At 39.5% G+C, this 25,102-nt stretch overlaps 2 protein-coding genes across 4 annotated transcripts; one reads left to right on the top strand and one right to left on the bottom strand.

The window, feature by feature from the left end:
* The first annotated feature begins 8,081 nt into the window (after nucleotides 1-8,081).
* Nucleotides 8,082-10,764, top strand: LOC109959989 (adhesion G-protein coupled receptor G2-like). The gene is made up of 4 exons (XM_020599789.1): nucleotides 8,082-8,758; nucleotides 9,914-10,015; nucleotides 10,310-10,474; nucleotides 10,751-10,764. Exons 1-4 carry the CDS (start codon nucleotides 8,590-8,592, stop codon nucleotides 10,762-10,764), a joined length of 450 nt encoding a protein of 149 aa, XP_020455445.1. The 5' UTR covers nucleotides 8,082-8,589.
* Nucleotides 10,765-13,089: 2,325 nt separating this feature from the next.
* adad2 (adenosine deaminase domain containing 2) lies at nucleotides 13,090-24,067 on the bottom strand. Of its 3 annotated transcripts, none has more exons than XM_020599858.1 (11): nucleotides 23,803-24,067; nucleotides 23,036-23,179; nucleotides 22,313-22,454; nucleotides 19,810-19,948; nucleotides 19,327-19,455; nucleotides 17,974-18,124; nucleotides 17,422-17,586; nucleotides 16,448-16,662; nucleotides 15,613-15,844; nucleotides 13,917-14,049; nucleotides 13,090-13,797 (listed from the first exon to the last, which is right to left on the bottom strand). In XM_020599858.1, exons 2-11 carry the CDS (start codon nucleotides 23,176-23,178, stop codon nucleotides 13,687-13,689), a joined length of 1,560 nt encoding a protein of 519 aa, XP_020455514.1. In that variant the 5' UTR covers nucleotide 23,179; nucleotides 23,803-24,067; the 3' UTR covers nucleotides 13,090-13,686. The 3 variants fall into 3 exon arrangements, with proteins under 3 accessions (XP_020455514.1, XP_020455516.1, XP_020455515.1); XM_020599860.1 differs by having other exon boundaries at nucleotides 19,849-19,948; nucleotides 23,803-24,065; XM_020599859.1 differs by lacking the exon at nucleotides 23,803-24,067 and adding an exon at nucleotides 23,361-23,728.
* Nucleotides 24,068-25,102: the final 1,035 nt, after the last annotated feature.

The raw sequence follows: 25,102 nt of genomic DNA, 5'->3' as shown, positions 1-25,102 counted from the left end.
TTTCGTTCCACTTCATGATTGTGTCCCACTTGTTGTTGATTCTTCGCAAAAAATTACAGTTTTATATCTTTATGTTTGAAGCCTGAAATGTGGCAAAAGGTCGCAAAGTTCAAGGGGGCCGAATACTTTCGCAAGGCACTGTACTTATCTACAACATTTAGGAAACTTTTGCTGCCTGAAAATCCTCATTTGCATGTCATATTTCAAGAACAATTAAATATACTATATGTGCTTTGCATGTAAATCAATTATCTTAACAGAAACTCATATGAAGTCTGTCACTGTCTGCAGAGAGAGCTGTATTTTCCAGGTTCAGGTCATGATGTTGCAGTCAGACCCACAGATAATAGAGAACCTGATACAAGACCTACTGCTAATGCCATATAACAACGGCTCCATCTCCACAGAAAACAAGGACATTAAGATAAGTCGCATACGTGAGTGAGGTTCAGGTTAACTAAATCATCACCTGCTATAGAACAACATTTTTAAGAAATAGTTACTTCTAGTAATTATTCCCGTCTCCCTGCTTTAGTAATACTGAAGTGCAATGCAGAAACCCACCAGACAAGGAAAGGCATTTTTAACTGGGCCACCACTTCAGGAGGAAAAAATGCAACTCAGCCGTGCCCAAAGAATCCTCTGCGCTACGCCACCAGACACTGGTGAGAGCTGACAGTTCACTCATTCATCTGTACTACTGTACCTGCTGGATTTGTGTTTCAGACTAACACAGATACACATATATTTATGTCTTAGCCTTGTACTAGTTAAGGTTATTCATTAGACTGAAAAAATGGAGGTGAACTTTTGACCAGTAGTGTAACATATGTCTCTGTGAATATTTGCTCTGTAACCATGAAAACTGTGACACAATGATCTGTTACTGTAGTGAGCTTGCGACGTTCTGACATTTTCACTGTGAATATACCACACTTTCATCTGCTTGTCAGAATGAACGAGTACTTCAGGGTCACCATCAACCAATCTTTGCATGGGTGGTTTTAGCGCTGTCCAGAGGGGAGGAGTTCAAACAGCCTATGTCCAGGATGTGAGGGATCTGCAGAAATCCTCTCTGCCCTCCTTCTGACCCGAAAAATGTACAGGTCCTCCATGGAGGGCGGGCTGGCACCGATGATTTTTTCTGCAGACTTAACTTATTGTACTTTGAGCCAGATCCATATGCGGACACTGTAGTATATTAAAACCTGTATATTGATTGTATCCTCTATCTGACGTGGACAGCTTATTAGGATCTGCAAACAGTTCACCATACAGTCACGCTGAGAAACAAGTACATGTACTATTTAGCTGGCTGCCTGTCAACATGAACTTAACACATGAATAAATACAAGCCTATCTGAGTACTAATTACATCCGTTGGTATATATTTACATACTATCTCACAATGTCCGGCACCATTTCTGTGTGTTGACTCAGTGTGACATTTATTATTTATGGCTTCTAATGAGTTGAGGGAGGCTGTGCAATAAAAGCATTAATCAGGAGGTCAGTGTCACTAATGAGCAGAGTCAGCAGATGGCCTCACAGCTGTTTAAGGTCTTATACATTGTCCATCTACTTAATATCACTTTTCACCTTTTCCTAGTGATGACAAACTATGAATGCCTGGTTACAACAAACTGTACAAAATGAAGCTCCGAGTGCAAAGCTAGCATTAGCTGACTAACACACATCCAGAAGGAAGAGCACCACATCTGAATCAAACTTGACTCATTTGGCTGCTTTTAATGCTTTCCATCTAAAAAAAAACTCAAACCAATATAGCCCTGGTTTTTGCTTTTTCGTTGTCACACTCACCCTGTGCAAAAGAACCTCTTTGGTCGGCAGCCACTGTTTCAGAGTTTCAGCTGCCCACAGCTCCTCCATGGCTGGCTGTTTGAGAGGACTGTGCACTTTTCATAACATTTGTTAGGTGGTAGGCGGGGCTAGTTTACAGACCGTATTTCAAAAGTACGGGTTAGAAAGGTTGGAATAACAACAGAAGCACTGTAGGTGGCAGAATGTCAACGAGGTAGATAGTACAGTTGAGAGACACTATGTCCTGACCTGAAGTCCTAGTTGACCTTTAATCCGTCTCCCCACCTGTTTGTCTGACAGCAAGCTGTGCCTCAGTACTCAATGGATGGCCCCAGACCTGGATGAATGTCCTCTAGTGGTAGAAACCATCCCTGATCTGGACCATGTTGAAGTCACTGCTGGTCTGTTGCACACTTTTCACTTCAACTGTATGTTTTATATTGTACTTGTTGACTTATAAATGATTATAAAATGCCAAAAAATGCCTCAAAACCGATGTAAAGTTGATAGTAACAGCCAAGATCCAAGTACTTTTTCCACCACTGCAAAAACCTGTGACAAAAAGTGGTAAGTTGTTTGTGGAAATTAGAGGTGTACTAAAATTGTGGGGTAAACTGAGGTCAAGTTTCTTTAAGAGAAGATCATCAAGATTTGTTGAGGTGGATTTTGTTATCTGTGTGACCAAAACAAAAACAGCTGCTGCCGACCAGTGATTTTACTCACTACCTCGGCACAGTTGATTCCTGTTCCACACATTTAACATCCCCATACTAATAAAGAGACAAGGTCAGGACTAATTCATGAAAAGTTCTATCTGTAAAATAAGACCACAAGTTGTATCCTTTATTTCCAGATAATGCACTGGACGTGGCGGAGATGATCGAGAGTTTACTGGGCAGGCACTCCAAACTCAGCTACCAGGAGCTCGTCACAATCCTCAACAAGCTGGAAGATGCTGTCACTCACAGTGTGGTCACACCAAAACTGGGCCAAGCTCTGATCAACATCATCTCTGACATACTGGAGTCTGACAGCAACCTGCTGCCTTTTACTAACACGTGAGGAGGGAAACTGAATCAAAAGCCTGTGAAATCTGCTCAACTTTTCTGTGTGAAGTCTGGTTACCAACCGCTTCTCTGTCGTCCCCTACAGTATTTTGAACATCACAGATAAAGTGGGAGACAAGATGGTGGGGTACCAGGGCTTCTTCACCCTCGTGGCTCGTGCCATTGCAATCACAGTGGTGGATGTAGTTCCTGGACAGTTTGACAGTTTGACTTTTGGAGTGGCATCTGATCACAGAGGCACAAAGCCTGAGGTTGGCAGATTAACACACACCCGACAAATGTCTTCAAACCGATTTCACAAGAGCAGTGTATGTTTCTGTGAATAGAACCAACAAATTATCATCACTATTGAATCCTCTGCTCTTGTTATGACATTGTCCATTATGCTTTTATAACTTCATGGAGAAAACTGGCTGAGAAGTGATGTTAGCATTTAGTGAAGACACTGTTAGGGTTGATAAATCTGCTGAGTTTATCAGCCCTAGTTTATTTATGAAGTTTAACATTTAAGAGCTTGGAACTTGTGAGTGTGTGGCATTTTTTTCCACAATTTGTACTTGGAAAAAATGACTGAAATATCTGATTAATTATCAACATAGTTGGCCATAAATTGTCTGTTACATAAATTAGCGCTTTAGTTTATCATTTTAGCTCTACACTAAGTGAAGCTGAGCTAAACATACTGGGAACTATATTGTGATTTTTTCCTGCCATTCATTTTCTTTTTAATTAATGCATCAATTACCCTAATGAGGTAAATGACTCATCAACTGTTATACTGTATTTTTGCATTATAAATCAAAATGTGATAATGACCAACCAAAACAGCCGCCCATCCATTATCTATACCAGTTTTTCCTGAAGAGGGCCATGGGGGACATGGAGCCAATCCCAGCTGACACTGGGCGAGAGGCGGGGTCCACCCTGGACAGGTCACCAGTCTATCACAGGGCTGATACGTAGACAAACAACCACTCATGCTCACACTCACTCCTAGGGGTAATTTAGAGTCACCAATCAACTTTAAGCTGCAGATCTTTGGACTGTTAGGAGGAAGCTGGAGTACCTGGAGAGAACCTACACAAGCACAGGGTGAACATGCAGACTTCACACAGCAAGGCTCTGGGTCAGCTTGGCTTGAGCCTGGAACCGTCTTGCTGTGAGGCAACAGCGCCAACCACTGCTCCATTGTGCCATCAATCATAACAGAGAGCTGAATTTATTTCCAATGATATAAAGTCTCTTACTACTTGGTCTACAACCTGCTGCAGTTATATCTTATACATTTAATTAAAATCCAGTTGACATCTTTTATCTGCCTTTAAGCAGCTTTAAGTATGAAAATCCTCTTATTCCACACCGTCTGACAGTATCACTGTATATCAAAATAACAAATAACGAGGAGCTCTGCTTAAATGCTTTTGTTCTAGGTTTTTAACATTCATATTCTCGTCACACTGAGTCTGCGCTGAATCAGGAAAATCACTGACGGTTGGTGTTAAAGACTGCTCAGTCTGAGTGTGGAGGGAAATCAAAGAACTTCTCTTTTTGTTGTAGATTTTCATCAACAGGTATCCTTTCAACAGCACAGTGGCTCTCATCTCCCTGCCGTCCGCCCTGCAGCACAGCTTCCCTCACCCTAACCCACCAAGAGTCCAGTTTCAGTTCTACGGCATACCAGTTCTCTTCAAGGTCTTGTTTTGTATGAATCTTTTCTCTTAAGAAAGCAGAAAAACAACATGTAATTCTGTCAAAACAGTGAAGCACTTTCTTGGAATATTTTTTAACCACCCTTGATAAGCAGTGAAAACCAACAGAGAAAAACACACTCCCTTATAAAAGCTCGAGTAATCAAACTGATCTTAGATACAGATGAAAAAAATCTGTTATTCATGTGCATTTTGTTATAAATTTCAGAGCAACCTAAAGGGGCAGGCCCTCAACACTTTTGTGGTGTCAGCCAGTGTGACCAACGCCAGCTCTCCAATCAAACACCTTGATGAAGACGTCAAAGTCATGCTGCATCATCTTATACCTAACACAGTAGGATCAGCTGTCTTTTAAAAAATATGGTTACTCACTGAAGTAAATCTGTTGCAGCTGCTTAAACTGCTGCCAATATAATATACGAGTCGGTAATGCCTTCGATTAAGGAATGCGTTTCACTCTCACCTCTGCTACAGCTTTACAAGGACACACAGTGTGTGTACTGGAACTTCAACAAAAACAGTAGGTCCTGGTTTCTCTTACATTTTAATCAATGCTGGACAAACTATGTGATACTAAACACCTGTCATCTTCTAGATGGAAAGGGAGGCTGGGATGATTATGGCTGCAGAAAATACAACAGCAGTTCCGACTACACAACGTGCCTGTGTGATCACCTCACACACTTTGGAGTACTTCTGGTACAAGTCATATATTACAGTTTCATGAAAAGCCCACATTTGCCTGAGAGCAACTGCAGCGCATTTAGATGTGGTGGTAATAGTAGTGACCCTGATAGTAGTAGTAAATGCAGTAGCTGTCATAGCAGCAGTAAAAGTCAAAAGGTTCTAGAGACTTTACCAGTAGAGGGTGCTCAGAGCACAAAATATAAACAGGAACTACTGTCAAGCAAAGTTCAACACAAATTTATATTTTTGTCTATTCAATGTGGGACATGATTCTTGATCTGGTGCAAAGAAACATTCATTTTAAATGAAACATAACAGCGCTTTAAAATAATCCTGTAAAGGGCCTTGCAAGATGTCATTGTGACAAACTGAACATATTCCAAAACTGCAAAAATGTCAGGGCTATACACCATTGTCACTGAAAAAGCACATAAAGTAAGAAAAGGCCAGCAATTCTCTCTAAGTTCTGTTATCATCAGAAAAGCCCAAAACCAACAAAGTTTTTAGTCCATCTCTCAGAATTTACAGAGTGCCCTACCCTGTCTGTGGCTCTCTGCACAAAGTCCACCAGCTCCTACCAAAGCACTTAGCATAGAAAGCTGCGATACCGAGGGGACAAAAACAGCAGTGGGTCACATGATTCATGTTTTCTGTAGGGAACAGTGGGATTTATCAGCAAATTACTACTCTGAATGACTTGTACAGCCTTGCAAACTAATTCTGACTTCTGATGTTATAGACTGCTCAGCTAATTTAGCTAGTTAGCTACTTACCTATTAAAGTGGCAATATTTGAAAGAGATAGTCTGTAGGTTGTAAAAAGTGATTTGACACATCATTAACCTAAAATGTCACAATTATCGAATCTTTAAAAATGGACCAAAAATATAGACTTTCATCTTTTAAAAAGGACAGATTCCTACAGTGCTGATCCTGTAGCAAACTTCTCAAATGCCTTAAACTTTGTTTGACCACAGAGCTGAGCTCATATCCAGTGAACAACATCTCTCATCATCTATAGCAGACAACGGTACCCTTGTTCATGGTAATGAAGGAACATGTCACCCAGCACAACAGTGTGCTTCAGTTTTTGGACAGCAACTGAGCTCTTGGACAAAGAGGAATGTGATACTCTAGATCAGACTTTGGATAAACAGGCAAGAATTGCTGGTTGTGTCAGATATTACAGTAATATCACTAGACTTGTCCTTTAAGGCATGCTACCCAATTTTGTTAGTTCCTGCTAATTCGTACGTGGTAGTATTTTTATTACTGTACAACCTGTGTCTATGCAAGTAGGTGGTGGCACACTGGGGCAAAAATACACATAACAAATCTGTGTGTCTTTGTGTGTGTGTCTAGGATGTCTCCAGGGTGCCGTTGGATGCAGCTAATGAGCTGATCCTGACCATTATCACCTATGTAGGCTGTGGAATCTCATCACTGTTCTTGGGAATCACTGTTCTCACTTACACAGTTTTTGAGTAAGACTCCAACAACAGATCTGTTATTTAATCAGTGTTCTCTACCAATCAGTCTATCTCACAGTCCATCGACATAGACCCATCCTTATGAGCCAAATGAATTATCACAATGGATTATTGTCACCCCTCGTTATATCAATCCATCAACATGTGAGCATCACTTTTGGCTAAGTCCCACTCCTCCTAAAGGGAAATGAGGCATTGAAGTTCACAAAATAACCGTCAGTGTTATTTACTGATTTTGATACTTTAGTGAACTATTCACACTCTAGATGTTGAACATTAGCTGATTTGAAGTCAAGCATGTTAATGACATGGTTTGATTTGAGTAAAACCTACTGTAAGTGAAAGTTACTCTGTGTCAGTCTGTGTTGTTGCCTTTTATCAATTTTTGCCCGTTTTTTATTAGTTATGAGGCTGTTGTAAGCTCACAGACTGCACATTAGCTGTGATTTCATTCTGTAATGACCGATTATATTTGGCACCCTCACAATTATAATAAAAATTATTTTGTAGCCATTTTTCTAAGAAAACAAATTCTACATGTTTAAACAATTGATTGCATTTGTCTTACCTTTCATTTTCCTCCCCACTGTTTCCTCCCTGTTTCAGGAAGCTTCGTCGAGATTACCCCTCTCAGATCCTCCTCAACCTCTCTCTGGCCCTACTGGGCTTAAACCTTGTGTTCCTGGTTAACTCCTGGCTCTCCTCCTGGGGTCTGTATGGGCTCTGTGTCGCTGCAGCTGCCATGCTGCACTACTTCCTCCTGGCTTCATTCACCTGGATGGGATTAGAGGCTGTTAACATGTACTTCGCCCTCGTCAAAGTCTTTAATGTCTACGTGCCTTCGTATATCCTCAAGTTGTGTGCTCTGGGATGGGGTGAGGCATGTGTTCACCTGACTGACTTTAAGTTAGCTGCTGGTCGAAACAGTATCACTCTAAACACATCTAATAGGACAGTGCATTGAAATTTAGCTCACGAAATACAATCAAGCGCAACAGTTGTCACAATTATCATTTACTTAAACTTATCCTCTAGAAGTATTTAAACTTATCCTCCAGGGCTTCCTCTGGCCAACTGCATCCTGGTGCTCATCGTGAACAGAGAGGCCTATGGCAATCACCTCTACGCAGATGCTCAGTTCAGCTTAAAGTCACTAGACAACTTGTGAGTTTTGGTGTCATCTTATATTCATTATATTATATTCTTTTCTAATAGTACCAAACTGAAAGCTACTGTATGTCTTGACATTAAAGTTATAGTTATTTGTCATTTCTTTTTCAAGATGTAGTTGCAAAGTGTTCAGTCACAATTGCTTTTCCCACTCCACATTTGTTTCGTCAGCTGCTGGCTGCAGGACAACGTGACGTTTTATGTGTCTGTGGTTGCCTACGCTGCGCTGGTCTTTCTCTTCAATACTGCGGTAAAAAAAACCTTAACATTTCATTAAAATTCATATTAAGTTCAAACACTGGACTGCTTCCTCATTAATAATCTCCTAATTAGCTTTCTAATTTTCACACAGTTGTAGAAGGAATATCTACAGGACCTATCAATTTGACAGCGCTAATTTTTGACAATACTTCAAAAAAAAAACAAACTACATCTTAAAATGTTAAAGTTTTGCCTAGCACAACTCAGTACAATATTTAACTAACCCTCCATCAAAGCTCACATTCGAAGGTACTTTTGTTTTTATCATGCATCTCTTATTTTAAATTCAAATACTGTTTTCCTATGATTTCACTACTCTAAAGTTTAAACCTTATTTTCAATCTTCTTTTAGATCTTTGTAGTAGTTCTGATCCAGATTCACCACATGCGAGTCAACAGCCCGGCTGGGAGCCATAGTGGACTGATGCATGACCTGAAAGGAGTTGCCAGTCTCACCTTGCTACTTGGACTAACGTGGACTGTTGGCTTCTTCACCTGGGGGCCTGCCAGAGTTGTCCTGCTGTACCTGTTCTCTGGACTCAACACGCTGCAAGGTTGTCATTTCTTTTTTTGTACAGACAATTACTGAAAGCTGGATAACGTGTGTATTACACAATGTATAAAATGTAAGCACCAACAAATAGGCCTCATCCAGAGAACCACTCGTACAAAAGTTTCCTAAGTGGAAAGTACGACAGGGGACCCGGCACACAGAATCAATTATTTTAACTTATTCTGAGTGATAATAAGAATCATACAGGTGTAATGTGTCCCATCCTGGCAGGTGCAACACAGCCAGGAGGAGACTGATGGAGAAGCCGATCAACCAGTCTGTACACTGTAACACTCCTAAGAAAAGCTCCAATTTTCCAAAATATGTGAATTAACCAATGCGGGTATGCAATTTTTTTGTGAATTGTGTGGCATTCACATTCATTTTTTTTGTACACAGAAATTCATTTAAGATATGAACAAAATTCACAAGTGGTCTACACCTGTCATATACATCATATAATTTCTCAAAACAATGGCAGGGGACTTATTTTAATTTGAATCAATCTGCAGTTTTAAAATGACAGACAAGTGACAGAAAGTAACTATAATAAAACCAAGTACTTACGATAAACTTTAGTTATTCACCAAATCAAGTTTCAACAGTCTACTACAACTTTTGGCTGTTCCCCATTAGGGATTACCACAGCAAATCAACTATTCGCATGTATACATTTGGCACGCGTTGTATGCTGCATGCCCTTCCTGACTTCAAGTTTCAACAATGTTTTTAAAAATTCTTTTTAGATTTTCCTATTTTTTTGTCTTGGCCTAGGAACAGGCAACAGTTTAGTAGCTGTTAGGAAAAATCGCTCACTCCTACAGCTGCCTCGGGGTCTTTATGTGGGTCACTGAGGGATCATTCACTGTGGCACCCAGTGGTGTAACAACAAGTTTACATTGACAGTTCAAACAGAAGTCAGGAATCAAACAGAGGCTGAATGATGGAACTACTGCACAACTGCTTTTACCTTGGCTGGCGCCTGTCATATTACTTTGCATTAATCTCCGAATGATGCAGCCCAAGCCCCCTCACTGTTTACTCTGCTCAAGGACAAATCAACAATCTCTGCAGAGGGAACAACAGAGCCTCCAGCCAAGACCCAATCCAGTCCACCACAGCTCATTGTCTTATCTAATTTTTATTTATATTTCAGGACTTTTCATCTTCCTCTTCCACTGTCTGATGAAGGAGAATGTGAGGAAGCAGTGGAAGATTCACCTCTGCATTGGACGTTTTCAACTTGACGAGTACTCTGGTAGGACAACTACCGGTAAACAGTATGACGTAGTTTCATCATTTAACTCAAATTACTTTCAAGGTAATATGAAGACATTTTTGAAGCTATTATATTTAATAATTACCTGGGTAATGAAATACCTACATGCGATTTGTAAGTTATAAACAGCTGCTTTCAGGTAACAAATCTAGCAGTCCATCAGTTTCAACAGTCATGTGTAGTGTTGAGTTCAGCTTGTGAAGTCAGTTAAAACAAAAATAAAAGCAACTCTTGGCCTGATTTTTATTACCTGTTTTTGGTGTTGTCATCAAGAGTGGAGCAACTCAGCTTCAGCAGGCGTCATGGCCAACCCCAGATCAAATCCTCTAAGAGCATCATTACCATCGGTCCGCTCGGTCAAGTCCAGCTCCACAGACAGCACATCAGCTTCCTCCAACTCGAGCCAGAGAGACTCACCTTGTAAGAGACCAAACCTGGGTAAGGAAAACAGTCACTTGATAGCAGCACAAATCCTCACTACATTAATAACTATCAGTCATTTTAGTGCACTTAACAGCAAAAAAGAAGACAAAGATTTATCCAAGATAAAAACTGAACGCCAATAAAAGTTTAATACAAAACTAAAAGCAAAACAAAATTGTAAAAAGGTGTAAAAGATCAATTATAATCTATACAGTTCTTTACAGCCCATTTTAAGTAAGATATTCATCACTGGTCTCAACTGCAATTCCGTTATTTCTTGTTGTGTTTCAGCCTCCTGCGTATGAAACAAAATTAGTCAGACCTCACAGTCCCTTGGCTGCCAGACTCACAGTGAAGGTCACTGCATACGTTAATGAGACTGCACAGACAATAAATACTCAGTGACAGTTTTTGTAATTAAGCCAGTTTAAACAACTAAAAGGTAACATAACTGTTATGTTGCCTTTCATAAAGGGCTCCTTCACCATTTGACAGCTCAGTTTAACAACCAGCTCCTACACATACATTCTCAGCCCACAAGAGAAAATATCAGTTTTTCTCACCTCTAAATTGTTCACAGATGTTTAATTATCTTGCAGGCCTTTTTGTGAATTCCCTGGCTCTGCCTCGAGCCCATATCGGCTCTTCAGGTACTGGAGCTCTGTCTTCCCAGAGGGGAGGGGACCCAACACGTAGCTGGAGGAACCATTTGCTAAGCCAACAAGAACAAAGATAGAACAGAGAATTTATGTGCATTTCAATATACACACATCTGCAGACATGCAAATCCTAGAAAGTGTCATTAAAACCCTGCGGAAAACAAACCCTGCCTTAACCTGCATTATACTTCAAGTCAAGAAGATATGTAATCCATGCAGCATAGAGACAAATGTGTCCACAAAGCGCCACTGTATTCCTACTTTATTAGATTGTCATCATACTGTGCATTCTTCTGTTTTCTGTTTTTGCTAAATATTGTTAAAGAGCCTATAATTATGAAGACATGAGTACTTGCAACAGTTCGAAGGAGGAGTTGGTTGCCAAGCAACTGGTGAGAGGAGCCACAGTGACAATGAACCAATGAACCACATATTTTATATGAAAAAAATATTTTAAATTTAAGACACTGAACATCCTCGTTCTCCTCCTTTATCCCCATTTCTGCCAGATATGTACTTCAGGCTAAACCAAATCTTCAACCTAGTGTTATTCCTTAATCACTTAATGAACTGATTATCACACCTTTGAATGAGACTGTGCATTTGTGTGTATTTTGACACCCTCTTTCATGATTAATGTGTGATGGTACAAAAATAGTGATGTTTCTAATTTGGGTCCTATCTGTTGCTCATTTTCTGGATTCCGCACAAGACATTTTCTGGTGAAATTCAAAAACTATTTAATGAAAGGGAAGGGGGATACAGTTTAAGGGGTCAGTTAAATTTAAAAATTCATGCTATACGTACGACATAAAAAATAGTACTAGAATTGATGAGTTTAAACATAAATATAAAGGTATGTGTCAATCAAGATATATGCAAGAACAGGTTTAATGATTAATTAGATGGAACATTGTGGGTGTGATGTATGAATGTTAACACTATGTAATAATTCTATAGTATATTACCTGTGTGGTGTAGAAGATAAGTATTTAAGAATGTAATTATGTAAGAATGTTAACATAATTTTTTTTAGTATATTACTTGTGTGGTGTAGAAGAGAATTATTTATGTAGAGATACTGCTTGCAAACCAATGATGGTAAGATGATGTCATGGGGTAGGACTGGATAAGTCTGACTTCTTCCTACTCCATTCAAGCATGTACTAGGTATAAGCAAATTGTTATTGGATTAGCATTTGTTGGATATGTGTAAAATTATGTGTGTTGACATATCAACTGTCTTTACATGCTTGAAAGAATAAATCAAATCAAATCAAATTAAAACTGCCTTGGGTCAATAGCTGCACTGGCCACTTCATTGAGTACAGGTGACAATCTAATCTAACAGTCCTACCATGAATTCAGTGTCTACAAAGCTTATAAATGACACAGAAAGTTACATTATATTTATTAACAAGGTCACAGTGGGTGATGTTTCTGTACTGCATACTGAGTGCTGTCTCCTATATTTGCCCTTGGGTGACTGAACAGCTGTTCGTAGAGACATACCTGAAACCTCCACTGCACAAATTCTCTCTATAAGGTCCAACAGGATTTATAGCAACATTTTTCCTGGTGTGTTTCCTGTATACTGTCTGTGTCACGTCAACACCTGCGGAATATTATGCAAACCATTACAAAAGGGTGACAACGGTTCTGTTACCAGTCTCACAAAACATTTCCATCTTTATTTGAAGCTGCTGATTAAATTGTATTATAAACTATTTTGTTGTTAGTATTAACATTTAACAACTTAGACAGTATGTAAAGCCTTACCATAATACTGGGTGAAGTCTCCAAAGAGTCAAAAAATGCAGTAAGATCTGAAATTTGAGACTAAAGGAAATAAAAATACCGAGTATGATTTTACTCAATTTCTATTCATTACTGCCCATCAGCAATATGATGTGGAAGGCCCTGATCTAGTGTACCAGAGTTGAATCTGATTCAATGACACAGACACTTAAATATGGGCACAAGGGTTATTATTTAGAAAAAAAAACAACAACAACAACAGTAGCAGCAAAAACTAGAGAGGACAGGGAAGTTGAAACTCTGAACTACCATATCTCTGGTTCTTCCACCGCTGATCTGACCATCTGACCTTCAACACACTGAGCTTACAATGTTCAACTTTAGTAAATGACATTAAAACTAAGCTGTAAAACAAAATACTTACCCACTCATAACAGTCTCTCCATATTAATGGCTGGTTGCATAGTGGTTGGTACATAAAATAAATTGTTGATCAGTCATATCTTTTGGCTACAGACCAACACCGATTATGGTTTTCAATTCTACTTGACAGCGCAGAGAAAATGTTCCTCAGTTTTACACCCTTAGCCTTTAAGCATTGTGTTCCCACTCACAACTCTTTAAAACTTCACTGTGGTGCATAACAACAGGGTCTCAGAGACTTACACAAACTGAAAACAGCACCAGTATTATACATAAAACAAAACTAGAATTACTATTAAGGGTAATCAGCACAGCACACAGAACAACTGTAAACTAAATCTCAAGAGGAATGTGGATAAACTTCCACATAGCCAGTTTCTTCAGTGTTCATGTACTGAAGCAATCCACCAGATGTTTGGAGTTCCAGGAACCTACATGGATGTTCAGAAGCTGTTCCTTGACCAGATCTTTGACAGACTGGTAGACAAAGGCTTCCACCTACAAAAAAATAATAATAATTAGCAATAGCATGTATGCAAATTGTCTAAAAAATGCATTGGGATAAGTGCCACAGATCTCTGACTGAGCATTAATGTAATCATATCTAGGTGACAAACCTTGACGCTGTGGTAGGTGGGAAGATTCAGCAAATAGCTATGCCCACCCAGCTCTGCAACACGGCAAAAATAACTGTAGAGGGCTCTCTTGCAAAGTCTGCTGGTGAAACCAGCCCCGCTCACAAATGGAGACCTGGAAAATAAGAAAGAGCACCGTAACTAAAATTGCACCAATTAATGTTTCACTACATGTTAACTTTTACTATATTATATATATATATATTAGGGCTTTTCAAATATTCCAGCTTAGCCCACAAGACAACTAATATGGATCATATGATGGAAACTACCTAATTATGAAAACCTTTTGTATCTGAACATTTCTCAACAAAACACAAATGTGATTCAACCTACAAGAAATCATTTTTTGGCCACTTGGGCTAGGACAAACAAGTTGTGAACAACACTGACATGTCACCTTTCCAAGGTAGTATTTTAAACTTGATAGCAAACTGTTTTATTTATACATCTACCAGTCACAGAGCAACATTAGCATTTGTTTTGGGGCATATTCCTGATCAGCTGATTAATGTTAAGTGCAATATTTCCTCTTTAGTTTATTTTTGCTCTCTGCCTACCCCTGAGGGAAATGAATCAGATGTAGACTCTCTTTACAGTACAGGTCGCACACTCTCAACCACCAACACACCACAAAGAAGGTAGCCAGCCAGCTAAAAGGCGTGAAAGACAAGTGGATGATGTCCCATCAAGTATTCACTTCAAATACCAAAATCTGTTAATGTAAAATGTATGTACACTTCTGTAACACATTTAGTGACTTAACATTTGCAGTACTATTTTGCTGGGTGTTGTTTCTGCTTCAGGCACCTAGCTGTGCTGAATATAAAAATGTTTGGCTAGACAATTCTTTAAGCAAAAATGGCTAAGTGTAATCTGGCTGAGTGAAAGGACGGCAAATTAACCATTGCTGCTAACCAATGTCCCAGTAAATACCCACAGAGGAACCCTGGAAAGTGAACCAGTGACCCAGAGTGTCAAAGAGACAAGATGGGGTATGGAGTGTGACAGCACTGATAAAGCTGCAGATGGCTGTGCAGCGTGACTGACATCAAATCATTTTAATGTCTCTCAACTACAGTATCTACAAACCATGATATTCCTCAACACTAGGGCTGCCCCCTAAAAGTCGAATCATTAGTCGAGAGGTCCATCAGTCTACTGAGTCTTCTAGTTGAGCCTGTTTTATTACATTTCATTTTTTTTCAGCCAGTGTGCAATCTAATAGTCTAAAACCGTAAAATGGTTCAGACTGCAGGACAGAAGATGAAACACAGCAAAACAGCAAGAGGCAAACAAGCCCTCAAATATATATTTGGCTGTAATCTCTGCTCAAGGACAGCACAGCCTTCACTGAGAGCCACCTCTGTCACATTCTGGCTACTGGACATCAGCAGTTGTCTGTATCTCCAAAGCCAAGAGATGGCAGGAGCCCCAGGCTTCACCGGAGCAGTCAAACATGAAAACTGCAGCAGGCTCTGCTAACAGTTATGTTCTATTCCTAGAACTGACTCTGCAAGTGGATTACAGGACATCATTCTGGCCATGATGCAGGGGAAAGTTACTACACATTTTCTTCACTTCTTAACTGCTGAAACTTAAATACCATGCAGTTTGCTAGAAGACAGCGAGTAGAGGATAATTTTTCTTGTTTTTTTACAATGCATCTGCATCTTACTCCTCAATGATGAAGCCCGTACTGCTATCCACAACTTCAATATCCTTGTCTCCGAAGCACCAGTTGATGCTAAGGTCGTCATGCTGTGGGGATGTCATGGTAGGCCCCACGTAGTTGCCACAGAGAAAGATGGTGTTTTGTTTCTTGTAGAATGGTGGGAGAAGCGCCTCCCATCCATTACCCAGCCGCTTGTTGGTGCTAGACAATTCTTTATGGAATTGCTTCTGCGCCCCTAAGTGAACACAACAATCTCAGTACTTGCACTTAAATAAAGAATTTACAAACGTACAGGTGAGAGAAACACATGACCTTAGAAAATTTCTTAAACTGAACATTACAGCTAGTGACTCTTTAAAACATCCATTTATAACAGCATTAGAAACAACACACAACCTGGAAGGAAAATAACAGTTTTTACTGTTAAAAAACACCTTAAGCCAACTGTATTGACTTCCAGCTGGAATTAAAATAATAGTTCAACATCTTGGAAAACATGTTTGCCCTCTTGCTGAGAGTTACTGTAGATGCACAGACTGATACCACGCTCACATCTGTACACTTATGCTAAGTACACAGAGAATTTTAAAAATGTGGGATACCACAGACATAAGGACAGATTTAACCTATTTTTAATAATTTAATTGTAAGGACGCACATGTTAGACAATTCAGTCAAGATGCAGGATCACACTTGCTGTTTTTACTGAAGAGATTTAGAGTTGTGATTGCAGGGACTCAGGATCTCACAGAAACTAGAATGATCAAACTTGGCTTTAAAGCAAAACAAACAAACATGGAGGTGGACCTTTGTCAGCTAGTAGTATTTGTGTATTTACCTAGCACAATGCTGGTGAGGTAGAGTGGCTGAATGAAGTGGGTCAGTAATGCACCCTGAACCCCAGTGACAGGCCAGCAACACAACTTGTCACTACCAGACAGGCAGCAGACTCTAGCAGCCCAGATCCCAGGGTGCAGGTAGGCTACAGGGACCAGCATGCCTTTGGCGTGACACTGTAGCTTCATGATGGTCCAAGGGCTGTTCACAGAGTCCCTAAAAATAACATTACATTACATTTTATTCATTTAGACACCATTATAACCTGGATTAAACTCAGAATTATTATGCATCATCATGCAACAACTGTTTAAATTATAATTTGCATTACAAATCAAATAAGTAAAAAAATAAATAAAAAATCCCAGGTCTTATTAATAATACTATCGTGTTTTTCAACATCTGTAGGACACCACAATTCACAGGAACCAAATTTACTGTTGTGGAATCAAATATTTAATTTCTATTATTCAAAGGAATTTTACATAGTCACAGCAAAAGCCGACTTAAAAATGCTCACAAGACGATACGTACGCTCAGTGGCCACTAGGTACACCTGCACAACATCTATTTTTGTGATGTATATAGTGTTCACTTTTTGGTGACACTGTCAGAAAAGCATACGTTTAAGAATATACAGCTTTTTTCTGGAGGTCAAAGTTAACAGTGGGGTTGTATAATGTTGCGGTATGTGAGCTGTATTTAATTTTTTGTCCTTGCCATTTACTGTACATACAGGAGGGAGAGTAGAACATTAGAAACATCTCAGAACATACAGTAATGCAGTACAGTAAAATTGCCACTATCACCTCAGTGCTAAAACACTTATCACTTCTGTTACAGCTTCAACAAAAATGTAACATTATAGGCATCTTAAAGGTAGACTTCAGACTGTACATGTGTACCTAATGATGTGGCCACTGAGTATACTGTAACAGTCAAATGAAGGGAGTAAGAGATGTGTAACAGTTTTACTTGAAGTTCTCAGCAGCTCTTTCAGGACAGTGATTAGTGTAGAGATGCAGGCTGATCTTGGGCTTCAGCTGAAGCTGGTGGCCGCCTGCACTACTCTCAAAAATGCAGTTCTTCTTGGCCCTTGGATCAGCATCAAAGAACAGCAGAAGCTCTTTGTATAGAAACCTAAACACAAGCCAGAAAATACCATCTTCGCTTTGAGTCTCGCCAGAATTTTCAATGCACCAGAAGCACTAACATAGATACAAGGAAGTGAGAAAGAAGCTCATCAAGAAGACCATCTATCTTTTTTTGGATGTAATGACCTCGATTCAACTCCAGTTTCTCTCACTCAACCTATCTCCTCTCCTTTGCTTTGTGTGTATGTGTGAAGCATGGACATCTAGGCAAGAAAGCTCTTCAGGACATAGACAAACATGTCACCTCGTCAATGATCAAAACAATGTTTCATGAACATAATGTGCAAATTGGTCTCAAGCCTGTATAAACATCTTTGAGATTTGCATGAGGTGGTTAAGCGTCCTGTAATAAAGTCATATTAGCAGTTTTTACCTTAGGAGAGCCCGTCTGGCGATGACGATGGCATGGCAATCATGGACCATTGTCCCATTGTAGCAGAGCCACTTGCTGCAGCTTGACTGTCCAGCTCCCAACGCCACCACCTTGTAATGATGACATGGGCGACCTGCTGTATCCATCATTTCTGTGAAGGAAATTAAACTATTTTTCGTTCCATTGCATTACAACATTTTGCTTTAGTTAACAGCAACCGCTAAAGAGGATAGAGACAGGGCTGACGTGAATTTAACTGTCAGGTGAGGCACAGTAACAAGTGAGGACAGGTTAACAATACACTTTACAACCTGGACAGAACATGCAAACCTTAACAGCTTGCAAGAGTGAAATGCCATTTATATAGCAAACCTCATCATAGCTTATGACTAAAAGTGCTTATAGGTCATAATCAGGCAGGTTTCCTTGATGCCAAATTTGTCATTAAAACTAACAGGGACAGAGATAAATGCGGTGGTATTACCAATTTCAGCATGGTCCACCATACTCTAAGAATATAGATATGAATGCAAATGTATTCTGTATCATTTACATTACTGTTAACTGTTCTACTGCCCATTAAATTTTGCCTCTCAAACTTTTTCTGAAGTAGCTTTATGTCACACTTTTCAAACTTTAGCTTCACACTTTCTTCAGCTGCAAATATCCATTTCTTCCAAGGTTTAAATAACTATCCTTATATTATTTACAGTATATGTAGCAACTGCTCCTCCAGATGAAATGGAAAGCTTTTGCTGTCTCACATGAGATTTCAAACTCACTTCCCTATAATTCACCATGACATTTGTTTTTCATGGTTGCAAACCTTCAAGATCCAAACCAATGATCATGTCCAGAGGTTTAACATGCTACTGCATTAATGGTAAATGGACTGTATTTTATATAGCACTGTTCTCACAATGTGTTGCACTGGCCAAAGTGCTTTACAGAAGATCATACACCACTCACCCATTCACACACAACATTCACACACCGATGACGACAGGCTGCCACGCACCGGCGCTAGTCAAGCCACCGGGAGCAATTCGGGGTTCAGTGTCTTGCTCAGGGACACCTAGGCATGCGGGGAGACCGGGAGTCAAACCACCAACTTGCTGGTCAGATGACTGCCCCTACCTCGTGATCCACAGCTACCCCATGGTGCCTGTCACTGTTGCAGGATAGGCCCAGGCTGTCCACCATGTACATTTCTATTCATTTATGGCAAAAACAAGTTCTCTCTCCACTTTAGCAGGGTAGAGACCATGATTACTGATTTAAAAAGGCATTTTAAAAACAAGGAAAATAAACAAATCAAGCATTTTACTGACCCAAGGTGTAGAGGCAACTTACCTCTTATTAAGACAAATGCTGCCATGTGGCTCTTGCATTTATGAAAAACGGGACACATCTTCAGGAGGCTGTCAAACCTGTCACTGCTTATTGCTGCCATGTGATTCTTGTGCTCATCAGTCTGCCAGACTGGAAGACAGATACAACAACAAAAAGAGCTATATAATCAGTGTATTTGGACCTTAGTGTCAGTGGTGTCCGGAGAGTCTCTTTGTGCTGTGTTCTTGCCTTGAGCGTTATTGATAGAAAGTGTTTGTCTGTAATTACTTAAGATTATTGAGGTCTTGCACTGTAAAATCACAGTGAAGTACAACTAATAAAAACTTTACAATAACTCTCCATTCAGGATTTGGCAGTACAACAGGTTTGGGCAAGTGCATTACGAAAGACGCAGACAGTCATACACTTTGTCTTATACTTACTAAAAACCTAGTTTCAGAATTTTTGATGATAATATTAAACCAAATTCATGTTTTCACCTACCTTGAACACTGATATCACATAGTGTGAGTAATACTGTACCCTCAGCCTCTGTGGTTGCTTCTTCATCCAACAGCTTACTTTCAGCAGGTGACATACCAGGGACAGAGAAAGCAGCTGGTTCATCATCTGCGTTGTCATCCTTGATAAAAGCACAATCATTCAGGTAAAAATTTAGCCTGCCATTTTTTTTCCTGTTATCAAGCTTAAATTTACTTCTTTAGTCTTAATTCAGAAAAGTATATGGATGTCAAGACATTGTGAGCACTTGTGGACATACTACAGGAGAAACAATAAGATAAAAAAAAAACGAGAATGGATTTGTAGGGATGGGTTCTAATAGCCAATTCCATTTTGGACCCTGTTTGAAGTTTGTAAAATACCCAGTTTCATTATCTCCATGGTCAAAGAATCCCTCACTGAATCTTTCATTGGCATTCTCTGTTTAGTTTTTGTAGCCTCTCTCTGACACCACAAACACTGGCAAAGAAAAATAAACATATACAAACACATCACAAATCAACAAAACAAGGAAGGGGGAATGACAAGTCCTCTGTTTATACATCTACTTTTAAAAGTTTTAAAGTAAGAACTTGCATTTCTGATAGCTTGAGAAGCCATCCCTGGTAGGCTAGTGGTTAAGGCGCAGCGCTCTCGCCACTGTGGCCCGGGTTTGAGTCAGGGTTGCGTCAGGAAGGGCATCCAGCGTAAAACACGTGGCAAATGTCAACATGTGAGTCATCAGTGTGATGATTCGCTATAGTTGTTTTTGGTAGCCTGTTCTCATTTTAGTTTTAGTCTAGTCTTTGTGTGAAGCTGTCATTTTAGTTTTTATTAGTTTTAGTCACATTCATACTTTTTTTAGTGTAGTCTAGTTTTAGTCGACAAAAACTGATGACATTTTAGTCTAGTTTTAGTCAATGAAAATTGTATTTTAGTCTCTTTTTAGTAATGCAATTCTATTTAACCCAGTCCCACAACACATTGTTTTCTTTTCCACTTCTATGTAATTAAAGTTTTTCCAAATGTCGTTTCTTCTTTTTCTCCCAATGACGAACCCCAGCTGGCCAGCCATCGATCCCTTTCTCTGTGTCAGACTTTGCTGTCGTCTTCTAAATAATGCCGCGAGTGGGGGGTTAAGGAAGTGATGTCGCCTGCGTCTGCACAGTGCGACGCGTCTGATGCGGCCCCTGAAGCGAGACACAGGAAACAGAAATACTGCAAAATAATAATAACACGACTAAACGAGACAAAATAATGTTATAACATTTTGTCTCGTTTTTTATGGTCAACGATATTGTATTATACATTTAATTATAGTCATCATCACATGACCAGCATTTTCGTTGTGTTTCATCTCGTTTTCGTCACGCGATAAAGGTTCGTTGACGACGATATTTAGTCATAATTTACGTTGATGAAAGCAACACTACGATTCGCTGTGGTTATCCCTCAACGGGAAAAGCCGAAAGTGACTTTCTATTTCTATTTCTGAAAGACGAATGGTCAGCCTCAGCCTTCCACGGGTGTTACGCTACATTCTGTGGCCTGTTGAGATTCTCTGACCTGTAGCAGCACCTTCCATTAACATTATGTGCATCATCAGCAATTTATTCTGTTAATAATAGAACATTAAAGCAGAATCACTATTACTTTCACTGGCTCCACAGTTTCTGCAGCTGCAGCACAGTGAGGAGCAAACACAGCAAAAAAGGTAAATAAGTGAAGACAGGGTTAATGAATGTCACAGAGCAGTGGTAAATTAAAAGGCCAACAATGCTTCAGCACAGCAGAATGACCGGGGTTTATGTTTGATAGTTAATTACCTGCTTTATCTTAGTGTCTGCATCCCACTGGTCGCTGAATCACCAATTGTTATTAAAGTGATTAGAAGAAGCTAGATTCTTAAATTTCTGACGTTAGTATCCTCTGTTAGACAAAACAGCATAAATTGGGTTTTTTACTACACTGGGTAAATAAAATTAGTACAAATGTTTTCATTCTCTAACAGACAGACAATTTATAAAAAGATTTCATAAAGGATTTGTAAGGATTGGATCAGTGGATTTTCATCTGGACTCAGTCACTGAAACACTGTTGAACTCCATCCCCATGTGTTTCTGTTGCAGATGGCTTTGATCACCTTCAGTTAGCTGAACAGTATGAAGCACTGCTGTACTTGTCAGTCAAGCAATCAGCTGTTGAATGTTGAAATTTCACTTTGATGTCTGATTTGCAAACACAGCTTAATGCCGTCATTAATTCAGTTTATTGTCTGTGAAGGACACCTTCCATATTAAACATAGAATTACATAAAAGCTTTTCACACCAGGATCTCTGACCACTAGAGGTGACAATGTGAGACTAACAGACATCTTGTCTTTAAGGAACAATTTACTAGCTGAAAGTCTAAACATGAATCAAATCAATTTAACATATGAACATTGCTAGGCAACAGCAGCTAAGTTGTGGGAAAGCCTGACATAAGTGCTTTCCCGCTATTTACCTCATTTCCTGATAGGATGTCAGCAGAATAAATCTCATCTCTGCGTTTGGGGATCAAGGCCTTCACCATTCTGGGTCTGTCACCCCCTTCATAAAGTACAGCCTCTTCCGTTTGGTTATCTCCACCGGGATGTACATTTTTCCTAAGAGGGTTAAAACATAAACAGTGGCCATTAATTAATAACAGCAGCTAAACAGTTAACCAACATGAAAATGCAAACAAGGCTGCTAATATTTTCAAATCCTCCCTGCCATCATTTTTAATCAATAATGGTTGCAATTCTGAATTGTATTCAGCTGTTTTGTCCACTCAAATACACACATAACATACATTGCTGAGCTCCAGTAACTGATAACATTTGGATGTTTGGCCAGCAGGCTACTTGCCCTTCTGTTCTGAAAGCTCTGTAACAAGCTTCCATGACACAATAAAAGCAAAATGACTGGCCAGAAAAACAGTTAAAGCTTGGTATTATTGACTTGAGCTTTATAGTGTGCTCCCAATAATTTTCCCTGAAGTGAAACTGAGACTTAGGTCTGTCCTATTGCAAGAGTGACAATTGTAAATCCATCTCTCATGTCTAAAAATGATGTCAATAAGTTTAATGTCTGAGAAATGCTCTGAAAAAGTCTATTTTCTTATCCAGACAAATTAGCAATAAGTAAGCAGGTTGTTCTAGTAGCTAATGTGACCACCATACAACACAGCCTCCTTTTTCATTACCTCTTTGCAATAACACTGCTGCAAACTGGTTCATCTGTCAGACTGATCTGAGAATGGCGAAGGTGCAAGCTTGGCTCAAAGTTTGGCAGAGAATGAAAAGCAGCAGCATTTCTTGGAATGAATTTAACTGCTTTATCTTCCATGCTGTAGAAAAAGATGCCAGGCATTCTGGTTAGATCCACAAACAGACTTTGACTTAAAATTACACCATTAATGAGCGGGCCTAATCATCCACAAAAACAAGCAAGAAAAATTAATAATAACATTTATTATTAAGTGTAGACCGATATTTAACCTGGCTGCCACAATACAAAACAGACCACACCTGATTCTGAAGTTACCAGTTGCTGGTCCAATCAATTGTTCATTTATTTAGCTTGTGTAGGCTAATCAAACCAATTAGCATTAGCTGCTGGCTAAAGTGCACAGTCAATGCGGTGGACACCCTTTTAAGCTAATTAGCGGCGTCCGCAAGTGACACAGTCGGCCTTCAAACTACTTAAATTATTATAAAGGATACACCCCTTAAAGGGCTAATCTGTGAAACAAAAGTGTTTTCACTTTTACCGCTCATTACCATAAAGAAAGGTTTGCTAACGTTTCACGAGTTATCTTAATTTAGCTAGCTAACGTTGTTTTTGGTCTGACAGACGCCACACGGTATAATCCCATTTTCGTTTAGAAAACAAACGTTACTGTTCCACCTCGAGTTTAAATACTTTTAACATCAAAGTACAGTGTGTGACCACATATTAGAGACAATTTACCTTCAGTCCCTATCTGTTAACTGGGGGAGACGAGGCAGTCTTGCGATTGCGTCCTGCTCTCTGAATACAGGGGTCTCGTTCGTGGCTGTTTACGCAGAACACGGTGCTTGAAACATGCATATGTGAGGATATGCACACCTGTAACAAACATTATGGAGCATGGATAAAGTGGTGACAGAATATGTTGAAATAGTAAACTGAAAGCAAATTTTGTTATATCAAACCAATAATCATGTCCATAATGACGCCAGATATTTTGCATAAAGCCAGTCACTGATGCTGGGTATTAAGGCCTGGCTCCTGATCAGTTTTTCTAGTTCACCCTAAAGGCATTGGATGGGGTTGAGATCAGGGTTTTGTGCAGGTCAACCTCAACAAACTAGCAAAACCATCTCTAAATGGCCCTCAATTTGTGCACAGGGCATACCCAAGCTGTTACCTCCTTTGAATTACTGTCTTAAAGCTCATTGTATGCCTTAGCATTCAAATTCCCTTTCATGAAAAGTATGAGGCCTTGCCCAAATCAGGAAAAAACAACCCCAGACCTAAAGTGAACAAAGACATGTGGAGAAGGTTGTCCATATACTTAGCTGTGCAACTAAAAATGTACATACTCTCAATACTGGTGTAAACAACCATTTTACATGTGTCCGTTTAAATGTTCCACGTACAAGATAGTTATAATAGGTTGTCAAAGGAAGGATATGCGTAAAATGCTGGGTACACACATATGCAGATGCAACTGAGGTGTGAACTCAATATAACAAATATTCAAGATAAAAATCATGTCTGTTACAAACCCTGGGTAAATATCAAAGTTTCAAATGTCTACAGTACTCACATGGCATCTGTGTGGATGGAATTTAGATTGAATGTGTGAAATAGGAGGAAATGAAAGGGCAGGTCTGTCGTGTTTTATTTATAGACGAGCAAATGAGCAAACAGTAGAGAATGGTTTGGTGATTTCTATGAATTTTAAATCAGTAGTGCTGCAGACACACACATATAGCCATTCAATATAAACACCAAAAGCTGCCATGATGGAATCATTATGCAGCTGTTAAAATTAAACCTCTCTCTCACACAAACACACACACTTCTCTAAGCCACCTAACTGTGTGTCATTATTTGCAGTAGAGAAATGTACCCCTGATCATTGTGAAACTGTGAAGACTGATTTCTATTTTCTTTTCTTTCACCTCAAGAGAATATCAAATGAAGCTTTCTTATGAGCATATGTGCATGTATGTGTGCACACATGTCTCTGTTTCCCATGAGACTGTGAAATGTGAAGTCACTC

Source organism: Monopterus albus, unplaced genomic scaffold (assembly GCF_001952655.1).
Source record: "Monopterus albus unplaced genomic scaffold, M_albus_1.0 scaffold42.1, whole genome shotgun sequence".
NCBI classification, from domain to species: domain Eukaryota; kingdom Metazoa; phylum Chordata; class Actinopteri; order Synbranchiformes; family Synbranchidae; genus Monopterus; species Monopterus albus.
This window is presented reverse-complemented; position numbering and strand designations above follow the sequence as displayed.

What these genes read in the sequence shown, in the direction of transcription:
- adad2 (XM_020599858.1), bottom strand. Translation starts at nt 23,178, where the DNA reads ATGGAAGATAAAGCAGTTAAATTCATTCCAAGAAATGCTGCTGCTTTT. An exon ending in AGCAGTGTTATTGCAAAGAG is followed by an intron (nt 22,455 to 23,035) that starts GTAATGAAAAAG and finishes TAACCCTCTTAG; the next exon opens with GAAAAATGTACATCCCGGTG. An exon ending in AGCATTTGTCTTAATAAGAG is followed by an intron (nt 18,125 to 19,326) that starts GTAAGTTGCCTC and finishes TTTCCTTCACAG; the next exon opens with AAATGATGGATACAGCAGGT.
- LOC109959989 (XM_020599789.1), top strand. Translation starts at nt 8,590, where the DNA reads ATGCGAGTCAACAGCCCGGCTGGGAGCCATAGTGGACTGATGCATGAC. An exon ending in TGGACTCAACACGCTGCAAG is followed by an intron (nt 8,759 to 9,913) that starts GTTGTCATTTCT and finishes TTTATATTTCAG; the next exon opens with GACTTTTCATCTTCCTCTTC. An exon ending in TCAACTTGACGAGTACTCTG is followed by an intron (nt 10,016 to 10,309) that starts GTAGGACAACTA and finishes GTTGTCATCAAG; the next exon opens with AGTGGAGCAACTCAGCTTCA.